The sequence below is a fragment of the Mercenaria mercenaria genome, chromosome 19, assembly GCF_021730395.1.
Source record: "Mercenaria mercenaria strain notata chromosome 19, MADL_Memer_1, whole genome shotgun sequence".
NCBI classification, from domain to species: Eukaryota; Metazoa; Mollusca; class Bivalvia; order Venerida; family Veneridae; genus Mercenaria; species Mercenaria mercenaria.
Genome location: NC_069379.1, coordinates 11,078,224 through 11,095,946, shown reverse-complemented (window position 1 = coordinate 11,095,946; position 17,723 = coordinate 11,078,224). Strand labels below are relative to the sequence as shown.

The following is a 17,723-nucleotide window of genomic DNA, read 5'->3' as shown; positions in this document are numbered from 1 at the left end:
TTGTTTCTAAACAAAGACTAGATATCTTGTTTTGTTTATTTATTCATTTATCTCAAACATATCTTCATATAAAAATGATTGTTAAGAATAATACTCAGAATGTATTCAAGAAAAAAGGCAAAACAAGACTCATACCTCAGCCAGAGTGACTTACCCTTAGCTGAAATAAACAAAATAAGCATGAAAATTGATAAAAGATATCATACAGCAACCAGCCAACCAAGGACGCAAATGATAGTAGTATTACATGTACAATAAACTATATACTACAAAATAGTTGAATTTCGTTAGGGAGTAATTTTTGTGGTCAGATATGATAGAGTATGTTGCCGTTTTGAATACTTGATGATCATACAGAATGTGGCACGATCCGTGAATGCTTGAATGATCTGTATGTTATGACTGAATTTCATTTTTCAGGTTGATTTGTAAAAATTAAGGTTTAAACAATATACTGAGCTTTTAATACAGAAGACTGATAATTGAGCCGTGCCATGGGAAAACCAACATAGTGGCTTTGCGACCAGCATGGATCCAGACCAGGCTGCGCATCCGCGCAGTCTGGTCAGGATCCATGCTGTTCGCTAAGTTTCTCCAATTTCAATAGGCTTTAAAAGCGAACAGCAAGGAGCCTGACCAGACTGTGCGGATGCGCAGGCTGGTCTGGATCCATGCTGGTCGCACACCAACTATGATGGTTTTGTCATGGCACGGCTCATATGATTTATACAAGTTAGAAGTAGAAAAAAATCTGCAAGAAGATCCCTTCGAAGCATAAAACTAAATCAAGCGTAATAATAATAACTCACTGCGTTCATAAGAGTTATGAAACGTGCAACACCCCTCACGCCATGACACTAAATTTCCAAAGAACTGGCCGCATTGTTTCTAATTGTGTTAATGTAATTCCAATTTAGATAATAAGGAACAAAATTTATGTACTGACATACTTACTGAGTTTACTAACAAAACTGCTCACTGCATGCCGGTCATCTTCAAAACAAATAAAACATAACTGGGTTGTGGCAATAACAAAGCATATAAAATCTCTTAAATTTTGTTTGCAAAACAGTGCAAATTTACGAGAAAAAAAACAACATTACATGAGTAAGTCCTAAAATGATTTTAACAATTTCAACATAAAAAGTGATCTTTAAACAATTCAAATGTGAAATACGCCATATTGAACACAATGAATATTCTTAAAGAGTTTTTACATTTACTTTTGAATCTTAAGGGAGTACAGTCAGATTCTTTATTTATGTATACCAATACATCGAAAAATGCAACAATAAAAAAAGAATTGGTACCAAGTTCCGTCACGATTGAAAAATGTTCTCAACAAAGACGCTGCATATACTGAAGACTAAAGAATTTTCGCAAAGGCTTTATACAGCCATCTCACGGTATGGTAAGCAGTCTTGTCGAGTTGTGTTAAGAATGTGCTTATATGAGTGTTTGTATTTTAGGACATGATGCAGATTAAAATTCACTAATATATTTTAATACGCTGGTGGGTTTTGAATACGTGGGCTGAATTATTCGCGAAAAAGGTGAAAATAAAACCCGAATCTATATTAAACGGATTTACAGTGTATTTATTCTTTTTAAAAACTATAATATCTCAGTGACACAGCTTTAGTTGCTTAAAGACACACCACAACCTAGTGAACTACTTTCTCCCTTTAGAACCTAAATATCGTGAAAGTAATTCTGATGATGACGAGCGGACAAGTTAGGCCCTTCCTGAATTACATGTAGTATGTTTTCACATTTCATCTGCGGCTTATTCAAGTACAGTTTCAAACACATTGATACGTTACTTACACTATAGAAGTGTGGTCTAAAGCTCTCTGTTAGTACACAGTACTGTGCATACTGCTACATTTATTCATTAAAATGTTTAGACACTAAATGCATTGTTTTAGCCTAATATATGGCACAACAGAAAATTGTATAACTGTATTCAACTGATGTGTAATTGCCATCAAGGAAACACAAAAGAAAATAATAATAATAATAATAATAATAACTTTATTTAAACAGGATAACATATTTGGCTATAGCCAGTCTAACGTCTAACATATGGTCCTCTAACATAATAATGTAAAATATCATCCTGATATATACAGTGAATTGAAAGACATGAATAAAAATAATGCATTATGAACAAATAAATTATTTAAAGAATACAATTATTCCGTGGTGTGTCTTTAAAAATTACAATACTCACTTCCGTTACACGCTATGCTGCTGGAGCATGTATGTATTGTGTAGTTTGCCGACTTAAGATTGTGGTTATTCTTGTTTTTAACTATATATCTGTGCTACAAATGAAAAGCAAAAAAAAAAAAAAAAACAAATGTCAAACAAGAGGGTCATGATGACCCTGGATCGCTCACCTGAGTTATATGAGCTACATGTTTCAAATGTCAAACTGATGAATTTTAGAAATTTTTTGAAAGATTTTCCGATGTACAATCAAGTAACTCCTGAGGCGGGGCCAATTTTACCCCTGGGGTCATGATTTGAACAAAGTTTGTAGAAGTCTACTAGGCAATGTAACATATCAAATATCTAAGATCTAGACCTTCTGGTTTATTTTTAGCAAATTTATGAAGATTTTTCTATGTACAATCAAGTAACCCTATGGGGCGGGGTCAATTTGACCCCGGGGGTCATGATTTGAACAGATTTTGTAGAAGTCTACTAGGCAACGCTACACGTCAAATATCTAAGATCTAGACCTTCTGGTTTATTTTCAGACATTTTTTGAAGATTTTCCTATGCAAAATCAAGTGACCCCTGGGGTGGGGTCAATTTTGACCCCGAGGATCATGATTTGAACACATTTTGTAGAGGTCTACTAGGCAATGCTACATGTCAAATATCTAAGCTCTAGACCTTCTGGTTTATTTTTAGAAAATTTTGAAGATTTTTCTATGTACAATCAAGTAACCCCATGGGGCGGGATTCAATTTGACCCCGGAGGTCATGATTTGAATAAATTTTGTAGAGGTCCAAAAGACAATGCTACACGTGAAATATCTAAGCTCTAGGGCTTCTGGTTTATTTTTAGAAAAATTTTGAAGATTTTCCTAGTATGTAAAATCAAGTGACCCCCTGGGGCGGGGCCAATTTTACCCCGTGGGTCATGATTTGAACAAATTTGTAGAAATCTAATAGGCAATGTCACATATCAAATATCTAAGATCTAGGCCTTCTGGTTTATTTTTAGCAAATTTATGAAGATTTCCATATGTACAATCAAGTAACCCCTGGGGCTGGGTCAATTTGACCCTGGAGGGTCAATATTTGAACAAATTTTGTAGAGGTCTATTAGGCAATGCTACATATCAAATATCTAAGCTCTAGGCCTAAAAAATTCTGGTTTATTTTAAGAAAATTTTTGAAGATTTTCCTATGTAAAATCAAGTGACCCCCTGGGGCGGGGTCTATTTTGACCCCGGGGGGTTATTTTTTGAACAAATTTTGTAGATGTCCACTAGGCAATGCTACATGTCAAATATCTAAGCTCTAGGCCTTCTGGTATATTTTTTTAAAAAATTGAAGTTTTCTATAGAAATCTATGTAAAATCAAGTGACCCCATGGGGCGGGGTCAATTTTGACCCCGGGGTCATGATTTGAACAACTTTAGTAGAGGCCCACTAGGCAATGCTACATGTCAAATATCTAAGCTCTTTGGCTTCTGGTTTTTGAGACGAAGACTTTTAAAGATTTTCCTATGTAAAATCAAGTGACCCCTGGGGCGGGGTCAATTTTGACCCCAGGGTCATGAATTGAACAAATTTGGTAGAAGTCCACTAGGCAATGCTTCACACCAAATATCTAAGCTCTAGGTCTTCTGGTTTTTGAGAAGAAGAATTTTAAATTTTTTCCTTTCGGTTGCCATGGCAACCAGAGTTCTGCATGGAAATTCAATTTTTTGACTACTTTTGTAGAGCTTCACCCAAGGAACATTCCTGTGAAGTTTGGATGAAATTGGCCTAGCGGTTTAGGAGGAGATGTCGTTTAAAGTAAAAGTTTACGGACGACGGACGCCGGACGGTGAGTGATCAGAATAGCTCACCCTGAGCCTTTGGCTCTGGTGAGCTAAAAATGAGACGGTTAGTTACAAACACGTAATAACATTTGGATAAACAGTTAAATTAATTGTGTAATTTATACAAACTTAAAAAAAATACAAGAACTACGATATGAATCGAAGGTATACTCAAAACAAATTTCATTTCTGAAGATATAAACAATGATCAAATATAATCTTTTTAGATACTACGTTAAGAAATGAGCCCGCCCGCTTAGCTCAGTAGGTAAAAGCGTTGGTCTACGGATCGCGTTGTCGTGAGTTCGATCCTTGGGCGGGGCGTATGTTCTCCGTGACTATTTAATAAACGACATTGTGTCTGAAATCATTAGTCCTCCACCTCTGATTCATGTGGGGATGTTGGCAGTTACTCGCGGAGAACTGGTACAGAATCCAGGAATACTGATTAGGTTAACTGCCCGCCGTTACATGACTGAAATACTGTTGAAAAACGGCGTAAAACCCAAAACAAACAAACAAATAAACGTTAAGAAATGCATGTGTATTGAAAGTATTATGCATTAGGTTTTATATAGTACACAAGATGGACACGCAAGGATGATGCGGTTTTTTTTCATGGCTGATAATTATAATAGTACCAATTTCGCTCAAGAAATCGACTATTATGGCAACAATTTTCTTTTAGTCATGTTCTGAATATATTATATTACAATAAGATAATTAATTAATCGGGCACGTATAGAAGTTGTAACTGCGTTTTCAATTAAATTTTGCATATTAAACGATTTATTTACATATCTGCATCTTGAATCGGTCGGTAGACAGCAACCATGGAATCCAGCCCTCGGATGCATAGCATCAAATATATTGTAAACATTTGATTTCGGCCAATACTTCCGGTCATCGGTGTATCCTTGGTAACAAACCTTTAAGGTAAACAAATACAGATACAGCAAGTTTTAGGTTACAAGTGACAAATGCAGTTGAAACTCGGTTTTTGGGTTCCAAGGGATCGAGCATTTAATTTCCAGATAATCGAAATTCGACTTTGAATGATATTTTGTGCACGTGTTAACGGGACAGCACTTTGGATATAAGTGAGTGCGAGACTTTATAATGATAGTCTCGTATGAAATTGATTTTCTGTGTGTCATCCGAATATTTCGTACCATCTTCAGCTGATTTTGAAAAAAAGTTTGTTTTTGGTATAATTAATATAAAAAAAAGCGCTGCAATTGTCAGATAGACTGACTTAACACTTATATTGGTGTTTTATTTTTACTAGTTCTAGATTAACTTAGTTCGTAGTGTATAACCACACTATCAAATACATGGTAAAGAACTGTAGTGGCCTAGTGGTTAAGGTGTCGGCCGCTTAACCCTGGGGATGTGGGTTCGAACAACACTGGGGTCACGGTCTCGTTTACTCGTATGACACCAGTTCAGTTGTTTTTTTTTTTCTTTCAGGAGACGAACTCGAGATTGGATCAAAAAAGCTTGAAGCTTTCATCACAATCGAGCCAAAATAAATTAGTTTAAAATTAAGTACACGAGATTCTTACAGAGTTCTTTGGACAAAAGCCGACCGTCTCACAAGTGGTCGTGTTTGTGTCGAACTTGTCGCATACAGCACATACTTTGTAAATTTTCATCATTGCTTTGACGAAATCTGAAACATACTAGAATATCATTAGATCTGCAAAAACTGGACGTAATCTATGCATGGAGTACAATAAAATTTCATTCCAATTAATATGTGTTAGGTATTGCGTCAGGCCCGTGAAAACGCATTTTAGCAAAATTTGACTTTTTCACTTTATTGTAATTATTATATTTCATAAATCATAATGGTCGCTCCCATAAAATATGTTAGTTTATTATATTAATTATCTCCCTTAACCGTGATTATGTTTAAACCGTTGTGTATTCTGTGTCATTTATCTTTTGTTAGCTACAGAAACCTTTCAACTTTCTTCTTATCTAATGTGCAAAAACTGCTTTCATGTTAAAAAATGGACTTATTTTTCATAAAAATCGTGGTTGTGCAACTACAATAGGTAAGATAATGGGAGAGAGGGACTTTATTTCAGAACCTTGCGTATATTTATTAAATTGCTGTTGATTTTCAGAGCGAAATACTTATTATATTCTAATTATTCTGCAGACTATAACGATTAAAAAAATACAAAAAGATTTCTGTTTTGAATGAGACAAACAACGTTAATACTTCCAACATAATAAAATATAATCAGATAAGTCAAGTCGACAAGTATTGATTAAATTACACCGGACGCAGAACCCAGATTCTACTCGTCTCTGACTATTGAATACATTAGTGACATACATAAATAAACACGTGCAAACATCAGATACCCCAGTAGAGATCACTCGGAACAATTCATTAACACGTTTATTATAACATACATCATATCCGGATGATTCAATCAGTAGTAAGAAAACATGCACCGAATACCTTGCTGGCTATCCTACATTTTCTCTAAATCAATAGAAACTTGATGTGTGTCCATAGGACGCTGCTGCCCCCTCGTCCTGTCATTGTATCCATATTTTTGACTATGTCAAGGGCCATAACTCTGGTTTTGTGAAATCTCAATCTAACCAACACCAGCTGCACAGCTTCAAATGCTGAATAACAGTCTGGTGAGCTTTGATGAATCTAGGTCAAAATACTTTTTGAAATATGAATTCACAAGTTCAAACGGGTGTATGGACGTTCGGACAAAGTCATATCTATGTGCACCCGCACTAAAATTAAATGTGTCAGGGTGAGGTGGGGGTGGTTGCACGAAAAAGAACAGTGTTCTTCACGGTTTTGAAACCCTATTGCAAACATAATAATTATATAATAATAACCTGATATCTAACTGCAATAAGAAGTAAGTTCATGTGCTTTGTTATCTATCTCAAAGGGGATCTGTACATGTGCAAGACAATACTGCTTGATGATCTTATTCCATCTAAACAGTGCTGGATAGTCTAGGATTATTTTTCCAGGTCGCGAAGGAAATATAAGAGCAGTCAATGAAAGCAGAGATAAATCTAAAATCCTCTTAGCAGTACTGCCACACATACCTTTTGTCTGGTTTTACGTCGTACCGACAGAACTATAGGTCATATGGCAAACTGTTCAGCTTTGATCGTAGAGCAAGGTCCCAGGTGACCCACCCTGCATCATTTCATCACGGGCGAGCACTAGGGTAGAACCACCGACTTTACAAAAGTCAGCTGAAGGGCTTCCTCACATGAAGAATTCAAGGCCCCGAGTGAGGCCCTCGAACCCAACATTGGTGAGGGGCATTTGAGTTCAGTAACCTTAGCATACACATATAAAAGCTACTATATTACACCTACCAATCTCGTTTTGGGATGTTGTTTTCAGTCCTAGAAAGAAAGAAATTAAAAGTTGATTATACATATTACTAGTACCACCATAGCCTCTGAGATTAACACATTTTCCACTCAAATAATTGTGACTAAAATCAAATACTATTCCACCTCGCTAACTACTTTAAAAATCTATTTTTACAGATAGCAAACTTTCTTAGTTTGAGAATAATTACCTTTTTCTTTAATATCAGCAATATTTTTTTGTTTTGTCCTGTTTTTCATTTTTTATCTTGTTTTTCATATTTTTGTTCGATTTCTTTAGTTATGGCGGCCGTGTAGCTTCGGTCAGTGATGGCAGTTGGTTAACCAAACGTTGCTACATTCTAACGGAAAAAAACAATATTCTCTTTTAAATTTCTGTAAAATTGTTACTGTCTTACCTATTCTGCAAGTGTGTGAAATCTCTTTAGAAGCTGAAATACAATATAAAAACAAAGCATGAAACATGCGATATTGCTTCCTTCATCCTGTGGAGTTTCTAAAATGGACTGGTCCATCATTCTTTTTGGACAGTGTCACTTATCATAGAAAGGGGTGTTCACTGAAAATTTACTGACTGAAACGCGAACAGTGCAAAGGCAAAGTCACTTGCTGCCTAATGCAAAGTATGTTACGGAGCTTTATAGTATTGACACATGGTAAATAACAAAGTAGCATTTGCTTCACTGGAACCAGCTGTGGAAAAAATACATGCATTACTCAGTCACAGAGCAATCGTTTTGATACACTGCTTCTTATCTATACATTTTTTGAAAAGACATGTATCAAAACTTTATATCTAAATTTCACAAAACCATGCTTGTTTTGCATTGCATTGCCTTGCATTGTATTCTATTGTATTGCATTGCATTGCATTCTATTGTATTAGCATTGTGTTGTGTTGTGTTGTGTTGTGTTGTAAGGATACCGGACAATTCCTTACTTTGAATTAAATGAAACTGTGTGCATAACTTACCCGGAAGCGTCGGTTTGATGGAATCTAGTACCAGTTGCGTAGAGACGTTGAACAGTTTGCTCATATCTATATTTAGACCACCTAAAGGGAATAATCCGCTGTAGTTCAGATGGATAGGACTGTTTATAATGAAACGCTTTCCAATCAGTGGGGAACCCTTAGTGTAAAGTGGATAAAGACTATGTATGGTTGGTAGAGGAAATCCATGAAATCCGTTCACTGAAAAAGAAACGTGCACGGGCGTATTAATTCAATTTTGTGGTTAAAAATATGTTTTCAACGAAATTTCGTGATTTTATTCGGAAAAGCTAAACTTTTGAATTTCGAAGTTTATTGACTAAGAATATGCCGCGAAAAATATTCTTTTTTCTCAGACTTGACTGGTTCTGATCGCATATTTTCTTAGTTCAAGAAATTGGTGAACTGGATTATTTACATTAAAAATTGCATGTTATTACATAAGATATAATAGCCGGTCCAAAGATTTTGCTATTTACGGCCTATTGTTCCATGGGTTAAAGTGAAGAGGCGTATGGTCTCCGTGACGATTTGATAAAAAACCATTGTGTCTGAAATCGTTCGTCCTCCACCTCTGATTCTGTCCGCCGTTACATAACTGAAATACTGTTTAAAAACGACGTTAAACCCAAAATAAACAGACAAAATCTACTGGTAATCTTTAATAACAGTCAGTTAAACACTATAAAACAAAGGACTCACATGCAATGTTAAATACAGAACACCCATGGGGTATAGGTATCTTTCCTTCTGCAGCATGTAACAGATTTATTAGCACTGAAATGTAATCACTTGGTCGTATTAGTATGAATGATGTCACAGTTGTTCTGTCTTTCGAATAAATGATCGGGAAGTAGATTTTAATGTCAATACAACAAAATATGTGCAAATTATTATAGAGAATTTGATAACAAATGTCGAAAAATATAATGTGGTTAAAAGAAAAGAAATCAATTATTCTGAGTTAATGCGAAGTAGCCGACTGAATATAATCGACAGATTAACAATGACTTGCTAGTGCCGATCATGTTCTGTCTTTCAAATAGCATTTAATTTAACCAATTATCACCAACTGTAACATATTAACTTAGGTACTCTGTTCCTTAAAAGAACGTAACATTGCATGCCCTCTGTTTAAAATGGAAAACGAAGGCCATGATTTTGCCCTTACAACAAAAGTGACAAATAAAAACGTAAAGTTCGTGGTAAAATCTAGGTTTTAGTGTTACAGAAGAACTTCCTCGCACGTACACAATCCTTTACTCTTTTTTTTTTCAACGTCGTACGTGGAAAAATAGTGCATCTGGTGAAAACCTGATCAACCTAATTTCAAACTTTACGCATAAACAAACATATTTATTACGTCTTCGATTCATTTTTTTTAAAACCGCAATGAAGATTTAACTTACCGAAAACATGAAAGGCCTTCATGTTGAAAACAAACGCGACTGGCTAAGTCATGAACTTCTGTTATCAGGAATCAGTGTATAAATGTAGGTCTAAATGGAATAAGATCGTGATCTCACGACTGAACTATTTAATGGAGATGTTTAAAGATTTAGTCTGAATCATATTGTGATTTACTTCTGAGAAAAACAACCAAAGAGTTACACCAAAGAGATACAGCAAATAGATACACCGAAAAGCTTTATCAAAAGAGTTACACCAAAGAGATATTGCAAATAGATACACCGAAAAGCTTTATCAAAAGAGTTACACCAAAGAGATATTGCAAATAGATACACCGAAAAGCTTTATCAAAAGAGTTACACCAAAGAGATACAGCAAATAGATACACCGAAAAGCTTTATCAAAAGAGTTACAACAAAGAGGTACAGCAAATAGATACACCGTAAAGCTTTATCAAAAAAGTTACAGCAAATAGATACACCGGAAAGCTTTTCCAAAAGAGTTACACCAAAGAGATACAGCAAATAGATACACTGTAAAGCTATGGACATGTTTAAAGATTTAGTCTGAATCATATTGTGATTTACTTCTGAGAAAAACAACCAAAGAGTTACACCAAAGAGATACAGCAAATAGATACACCGAAAAGCTTTATCAAAAGAGTTACACCAAAGAGATACTGCAAATAGATACACCGAAAAGCTTTATCAAAAGAGTTACAGCAAAGAGATACAGCAAATAGATACATCGAAAAGCTTTATCAAAATGTTACACCAAAGAGATACAACAAATAGATACACAAAAAAGCTTTATCAAAAAGTTACACCAAAGAGATACAGCAAATAGATACACCGAAAAGCTTTTTCAAAAGAGTTACACCAAAGTAATACAGCAAATAGATACACCGTAAAGCTTTATCAAAAGAGTTACAGCAAATAGATACACCGAAAAGCTTTTTCAAAAGAGTTACACCAAAGAGATGCTGCAAATAGATACACCGAAAAGCTTTATCAAAAGAGTTACACCAAAGGGGTACAGCAATAGATACATCGAAAAGCTTTATCAAAAGAGTTACACCAAAGAGATACTGCAAATAGATACACCGAAAAGCTCTTTCTAAAGAGTTACACTAAAGAGATACAGCAAACAGATACACCGAAAAGCTTTATCAAAAGAGTTACAGCAAATAGATACACCGAAAAGCTTTTTCAAAAGAGTTACACCAAAGAGATACAGCAAATAGATACACCGTAAAGCTTTATCAAAAAAGTTACAGCAAATAGATACACCGGAAAGCTTTTCCAAAAGAGTTACACCAAAGAGATACAGCAAATAGATACACTGTAAAGCTATTTCAAAAGAGTTACACCAAAGAGGTACAGCAAATAGATACACCGTAAAGCTTTATCAAAAAAGTTACAGCAAATAGATACACCGGAAAGCTTTTCCAAAAGAGTTACACCAAAGAGATACAGCAAATAGATACACCGAAAAGCTTTTTCAAAAGAGTTACACCAAAGAGATACTGCAAATAGATACACCATAAAGCTTTATCAAAAGAGTTACAACAGAGAGATACAGCAAATAGATACACCATAAAGCTTTATCAAAAGAGTTACACCAAAGGGATACAGCAAATAGATACACCATAAAGCTTTATCAAAAGAGTTACACCAAAGGGATACAGCAAATAGATACACCATAAAGCTTTATCAAAAGAGTTACACCAAAGGGATACAGCAATAGATACATCGAAAAGCTTTATCAAAATGTTACACCAAAGAGATACAGCAAATAGATACACCGAAAAGCTTTATCAAAATGTTACACCAAAGAGATACAGCAAATAGATACACCGAAAAGCTTTTTCAAAAGAGTTACACCAAAGAGATACAGCAAATAGATACACCGAAAAACTTATTCGAAAGAGTTACACCAAAGGGATACAGCAATAGATATACGAAAAGCTTTATCAAAATGTTACACCAAAGAGATACAGCAAATAGATACACCGAAAAGCTTTATCAAAAGAGTTACAACAAAGAGATACAGCAATAGGTACATCGAAAAGCCTGATCAAAATGTTACACCAAAGAGATACAGCAAATAGATACACCGAAAAGCTTTATCAAAATGTTACACCAAAGAGATACAGCAAATAGATACACCGTAAAACTTTATCAAAAGAGTTACACCAAATAGATACACCGAAAAGCTTTTTCAAAAGAGTTACACCAAAGAGATACAGCAAATAGATACACCATAAAGCTTTATCAAAAGAGTTACAGCAAATAGATACACCGAAAAGCTTTTTCAAAAGAGTTACACCAAAGAGATACAGCAAATAGATACACTGTAAAGCTATTTCAAAAGAGTTACACCAAAGAGATACTGCAAATAGATACACCGAAAAGCTTTTTCAAAAGAGTTACACCAAAGAGATACTGCAAATAGATACACCGAAAAACTTTATCAAAAGAGTTACACCAAAGAGAAATAGCAAATAGATACACCGAAAAGCTTTATCAAAATGTTACATAAAAGAGCAATAAAAGTAACATTAAATAGCTACACTAAACGTGTAAAGGAAGTTACATAAAAGAGATACGCAAAAAGGATTTTATAAAATATCAACACCAAAGAGTAACACGTACCAAATAATGACACCAAATGGATACACCAAACAATGACCCCGAGTGGCTTCACTAAAAAATAAGACAAAAGAGAAACACCAAATGGTAAACACCAAATAATTACACCGAAAAGTTACACAAAATACAAGTACAATATACAGTACAGCCTCTGGAAACATTACCCCCGAAGAACAAATCCCCCTCTCTAAGGACAGATATTTCATTTTGCATTTTAAGAAATAATTGGCCAAATACGTTTTCTCTAATTTGATTCCGGTTCTCTAGATTTTACGGAAATTTTAGTGCATGTTAAGATACAGTTTTTACGTTCGAAGAAAGCCGAACTGCATATCGAGTGTGTGTAATCATAGGTGAATTACGGTTTCAATAGATCGACAGGAAATCCGCCATATTGTATATAACAAAGATATTAGCTTAAATGGTCTTGTTACCGAGAGAGAAATATTTTATGTAATCGACATGTACAACAAATTCTTCAGAATGAATAAAAATTGTCAGACTTCGTTTTTTTTTTGGATTTAACGTCGCACCGACACATGATAGGTCGTATTGCGACTTTCCAGCTTTTTTAATGATGGAGGAAGACCCCAGGTGCCCCTCCGTTCATTATTTAATCACGAGCAGGCACCTGGGTAGAACCACCGACCTTCCGTAAGCCAGAAACACCGACCTTCCGTAAGCCATCCAGCTGGCTTAAAAATTTAAGTCTGTCTATTTTTATTCATTCTGAAGAGGTTGTACATGCCGATTATATAAAAAAAAGTTCTCTCTCGGTAACAAGAACTTTTAAAATAATAAAGACATACCTTATTTTGCTTTACAAATAATATGCACAATTCAGGCAACATTAAGCATAGCAGAAACTGATTTTTAAAAGTTTACATTTTGTGAGGGTCGTCTTTGATTAAAACGTATTAGCATATGCATTTTTCGTGTGCAGAAAAAGAACAGAACTGGCATTGAGTGAAATACTTGAGAAATATTTGAAACTTTACGATTAATTGAATCAAATTTGAGAATGAAAGCCCAACAGAAAACAACATTCAAAGAACACAGCTGCCACTTCATTACATGTAAATCGGACACATACACTCCGGCTTACGATTAAAATTCTGATGCTATTGCTAAAAATAAAGGCAGTATAGCTGATACTTGAAGACACAAACAGCAGGGCACCGCTTTTCAATGATCATTAGGCAGAGTTTTTATAGTTTTTTGATGCTAAACTTCACTTTTTTACAACTACCATATCCTATAATACAAGAGATATAAATATAAATAAATAATAATACTTACACGTACACAGCGTCTGTGCAAACGTTACGTTACGATTACAATGATAGTGATAGTAGTATAGAAGTAACAAACAAATAATTGCAGATGAAGACAGCAGGACACCTCCTTACAACGCTCAGTATATAGCATGAGCTGCGTGGAGTTTTCTGGTGCCAAACTTCACTTTTGCCACGACCAAATCTACAGTGGTTGATTTCTGCCATTTTGCCCCGCGACCCCGCCGAGAAAAAAAACACACGAGAGAGATATGAAAATTAAGTCAACGTGTTTCGACAGAAAGTAGATCCTAAAATACAACCTAAGGGTGTTTTATATACAAATAACTATAAAATGCATGCGGAAATATGTGCAGCTAAAAAGGAAAAATGGCCGTAGATAGCATACACCATCGAAAGTGTAAAAATATTTGGAACCGAATAGTTTTTAATCACATTGATCCAACAATCCGAAGGACAATAACCGTGTTTTCAGGCTAGGGGGAGTGTATTGTATTTTCCATTACTGCTCATGATCAGACTCAATCAAACCGAATCTTCAATTTTCACTGTTTGTCTTGTTCTCGGTGCTCCTGAGGGATCTACATTTCAGATTTTATTCTATTTTTAAGTAATGAACGCGTTACGACATCTGAAAATTCACGTTGAATTACGTACTCTCGTAAGGCTTTCTCGGAATTCTCCGGTTGCTAATGTGGTCAATACGAGCAACCAGCCGGAGAATGCCGAAGTTGCATACGGAGGATACGTAATCGTACGGAAATTGTCGAATGCCTTCACGGGTTCACTACTCAAGACAATAAGACAATAAAGTCTGAGAAATGTTCAAAATCCGTAGCAAGAAAAGATAAGACTCAGAACCCATGACCAAGCAGCTGCTAAAGAAGATTTTAAGGTTGGTGCGGAATGTTTTTATTCTGGTAACACTGAAAGCCTTTTGTATATAGGATATCAAAAAAACCCAGTCTCATTGCTGAAAACAGGGGAAGTCACTACGAATATCATAATGATAATAATCATTTGAACTTTTGTTCATTCCACCATTTGTAGCGTTTGTGATAAGAGTGATTCATAATTTACACAAAAAAATATAAATTTTATCTAGGTACAGTGTTTTTCGTAACTGATTCTAAAAATGCCTCATGTCACAACATCTGCAGAATCCCAAGTGATTGCACCAACAGCCCGAAACAAGCGCGTGTGGTTGTGTTGAGCAACTTAAGGAGTTTCCACTTCGTTTCTATTTTATCGCTATTCTTGCATAAAACACAACTAAAGTGCTTGGAATATCGGAAATAAACAAGACTTTTTAGCACCCACGAGCCGATCGTGGTCCGCCGTTTCAGGTTGATAAGGACAGTAACAGTGCATACACATGTTGAGCAGACTTTTAAATGTGTAGCATTTCTTCACATAAATATTTACCCTAGAAGGACGCATTTACATTTGTATGTAATTTAGGTGCAGTTATACAAAAATAGTACCACGCATGCGCGTATTATCTCAATGCACTGTAGGTTTATTATACAGATGCATGATGATAACTATGTACATTGGAAATTAAAATAATGGGTAGAAGTAAGTTCAATGATTGAAAGAAACGGCTATTCGGGTTTCTTTTTGTAAGAAAGATACATAAACTACATTCTCTTGAGAAGGAACACTTTAAATTGGTAAGTCACACTTGGCTGAGCAACTGACCTTGAAAGCTGTTGTCATTATAGGCTGGCTAATCAAACTCCATGACCTTAGAAATAACCTGACGTTAAAATTATTCTTTCCTAATTGAGGCGTTTTTCTGGCTGAACGCCCTCTGTGGATTACATATTACTAAAACCGAGGATTGAAAAGTGACTTTGTTTAAACATGCCAATAGTCTTATTTGTCACAAAAGGTTAACATACGTCGTTACTTTCAAATGCATGGTCAATATGTGAAAACAAACCCCTTTGTGATCCTCTAATTGTGCGCAACAAATTCACGCATCGAATGGTAACACTACAGTGTATAGCCAGTGTTTCTTAATCGCTGTATTTACTCTTCTTCTTCTTCCGGTAAGAAATGACATTGTCGCATCGTGTCGTACTCAACTGATAGTGGTAATGGATTTGCTTTGTTGGTGGATGTAACAACTAATGTTAGCGTAAATACTTTGGAAATAGCGGACTTGACATTTTAGGCAGTAGAAAACAACAGTTCTTTTTCAAAATTTTAGTTTTTTTTTTGTAAAGAAATCTTTACAGTCATCCTTGGTGCAAAATGTAACGCCCCCGGGACCGCTTAAACAGAGAGGTACGGAATGTCAATAAGGTAGAATAGTCTTGTCCCTGTGTTCGATCCTGGGATTGCACACACTGATGACCAATATTTAAAACAGACATTGCAAACATTTTTTTTAAGATGATCGTTATATATTTATATAGATCTGCCCTTGAAGGAACTTTTGCTATACTTTGCGGTCATTAAGATAAACTCCGCTTTTCATCATGACCGATTATGTCTGAAACGTAACTGGCATCCTTACCACACAATGATTGCATTTTTTACCGCTTTTCTAACTAATTACACAAACTAATTGATTGAGATATAAGTAAACTATTAACTTTATAAACTATCAAATGTGTTTTCTTTAGATTTTACATTACATTAAATGATATTATGTATATATGTTTTGTTGTTGTTGTTGTTGTTGTTTTACCTTGTATTAGGTTGTAACAGATCTGTGGACGAGGAACCATAATGGCCCAAATTCTTAATTTGTGAAATAAACTATTCTTCTTCTTCTTCTTCATTACATATCCGGGAGATATCCACGTAATATCCGTACCAGATAGTCATAACTGGTAAGTGTTTGATTTCCATGTTTGTCCGTCTAGACCCGTGGTCTATAAGATCAAACAACGCGATATTTGTACAAGGACGTGGAAAACAAATCTACGATCACCGAGGTTAATACAAAAGGATTGTTTGTGCAGCTAAATCATGTATTTGCTTTACTTTATCTATATAAATATCAAACACTGTACACAACTCGCATCGGATACCGAAAAAAAATGTTTTAGTTTTGACGTCAAATATGGCGTCAGAATGGATGTAATGAGGACGTTACGACATCCCGTGCGTCAGAGAGTTCAAAGTTTCACCCATTTGTCTTCAGTAAAAATCAATAACTTTATTTATTAAACAATAGGGCTATTTAAGCAGTACCATGATCCTCAGTGATGCCGTTCGACGCAAACGCTTAATGGGATCCAGGCCCAACAGATCAAGGTACTATTTTAATAACCCTGTTGTTGTTCCTTCTCTTTTTAGTAAGTATATTATTGATCTTGGTAAGTATCAGTCGGTATACATGTTTTAATCCAAACTCAAGAATTTATATAAAAAGTCTGAAAGCTTGTCACTACGTGCGTATTCATCCGTACTCGAAGTGTGTTTGTACTTAAAAATAACTCGAATGTAAAGTTATTTTTCTTGAAATTGTGCTCCTGTTTACCCTATTTTTAAGTGATATGCAAAATTATTGGCAATGACATGTTTCTAATAACGAGAGATAAAAAATCGTTTAAAAACCTTCATCACATATGAAAACGATAGATTTAGCCGTGGTCATTATGTTTTCAATATGCAAGAATAGCGACAATACACGTTTGTTTCGTATACATATTAACGTCAGCAGAAGCGCTTGGGCTATGTTTGTTATCTCGACTTTCTGTCTCGGACACACACATTCCCGCGGTTTTCTGCAGATGTCAACACACACACACACACACACACACACACACACACACACACACACACACACAAAAAGAAAAAAACGAGAATATTTTGCCCATTTTGTCATTTACTGTCTATATTAACTGTCATTTTATCTTGTGATAAATTCGCCACTATCATTCTTGATCTATACTTCTAATCA

The 17,723-nt window shown here is 35.2% G+C and overlaps 1 protein-coding gene across 1 annotated transcript; it reads right to left on the bottom strand.

The window, feature by feature from the left end:
- Positions 1 to 934: 934 nt before the first annotated feature.
- Positions 935 to 9,925, bottom strand: LOC128550959 (uncharacterized). The gene is made up of 9 exons (XM_053531157.1): positions 9,858 to 9,925; positions 9,151 to 9,225; positions 8,431 to 8,649; positions 7,856 to 7,888; positions 7,440 to 7,469; positions 5,630 to 5,736; positions 4,862 to 4,993; positions 2,234 to 2,327; positions 935 to 993 (listed from the first exon to the last, which is right to left on the bottom strand). Exons 1-9 carry the CDS (start codon positions 9,877 to 9,879, stop codon positions 935 to 937), a joined length of 771 nt encoding a protein of 256 aa, XP_053387132.1. The 5' UTR covers positions 9,880 to 9,925.
- Positions 9,926 to 17,723: the final 7,798 nt, after the last annotated feature.

Excerpts from the sequence above, each read along its gene's own strand:
- LOC128550959 (XM_053531157.1), bottom strand. The coding sequence starts at position 9,879 with ATGAAGGCCTTTCATGTTTTCG. Across the intron at positions 7,889-8,430 it reads CATCAAACCGACGCTTCCGG|CTTCTAAAGAGATTTCACAC; the intron begins GTAAGTTATGCA and ends ATTGTATTTCAG. Across the intron at positions 5,737-7,439 it reads AACATCCCAAAACGAGATTG|ATTTCGTCAAAGCAATGATG; the intron begins GTAGGTGTAATA and ends AGTATGTTTCAG.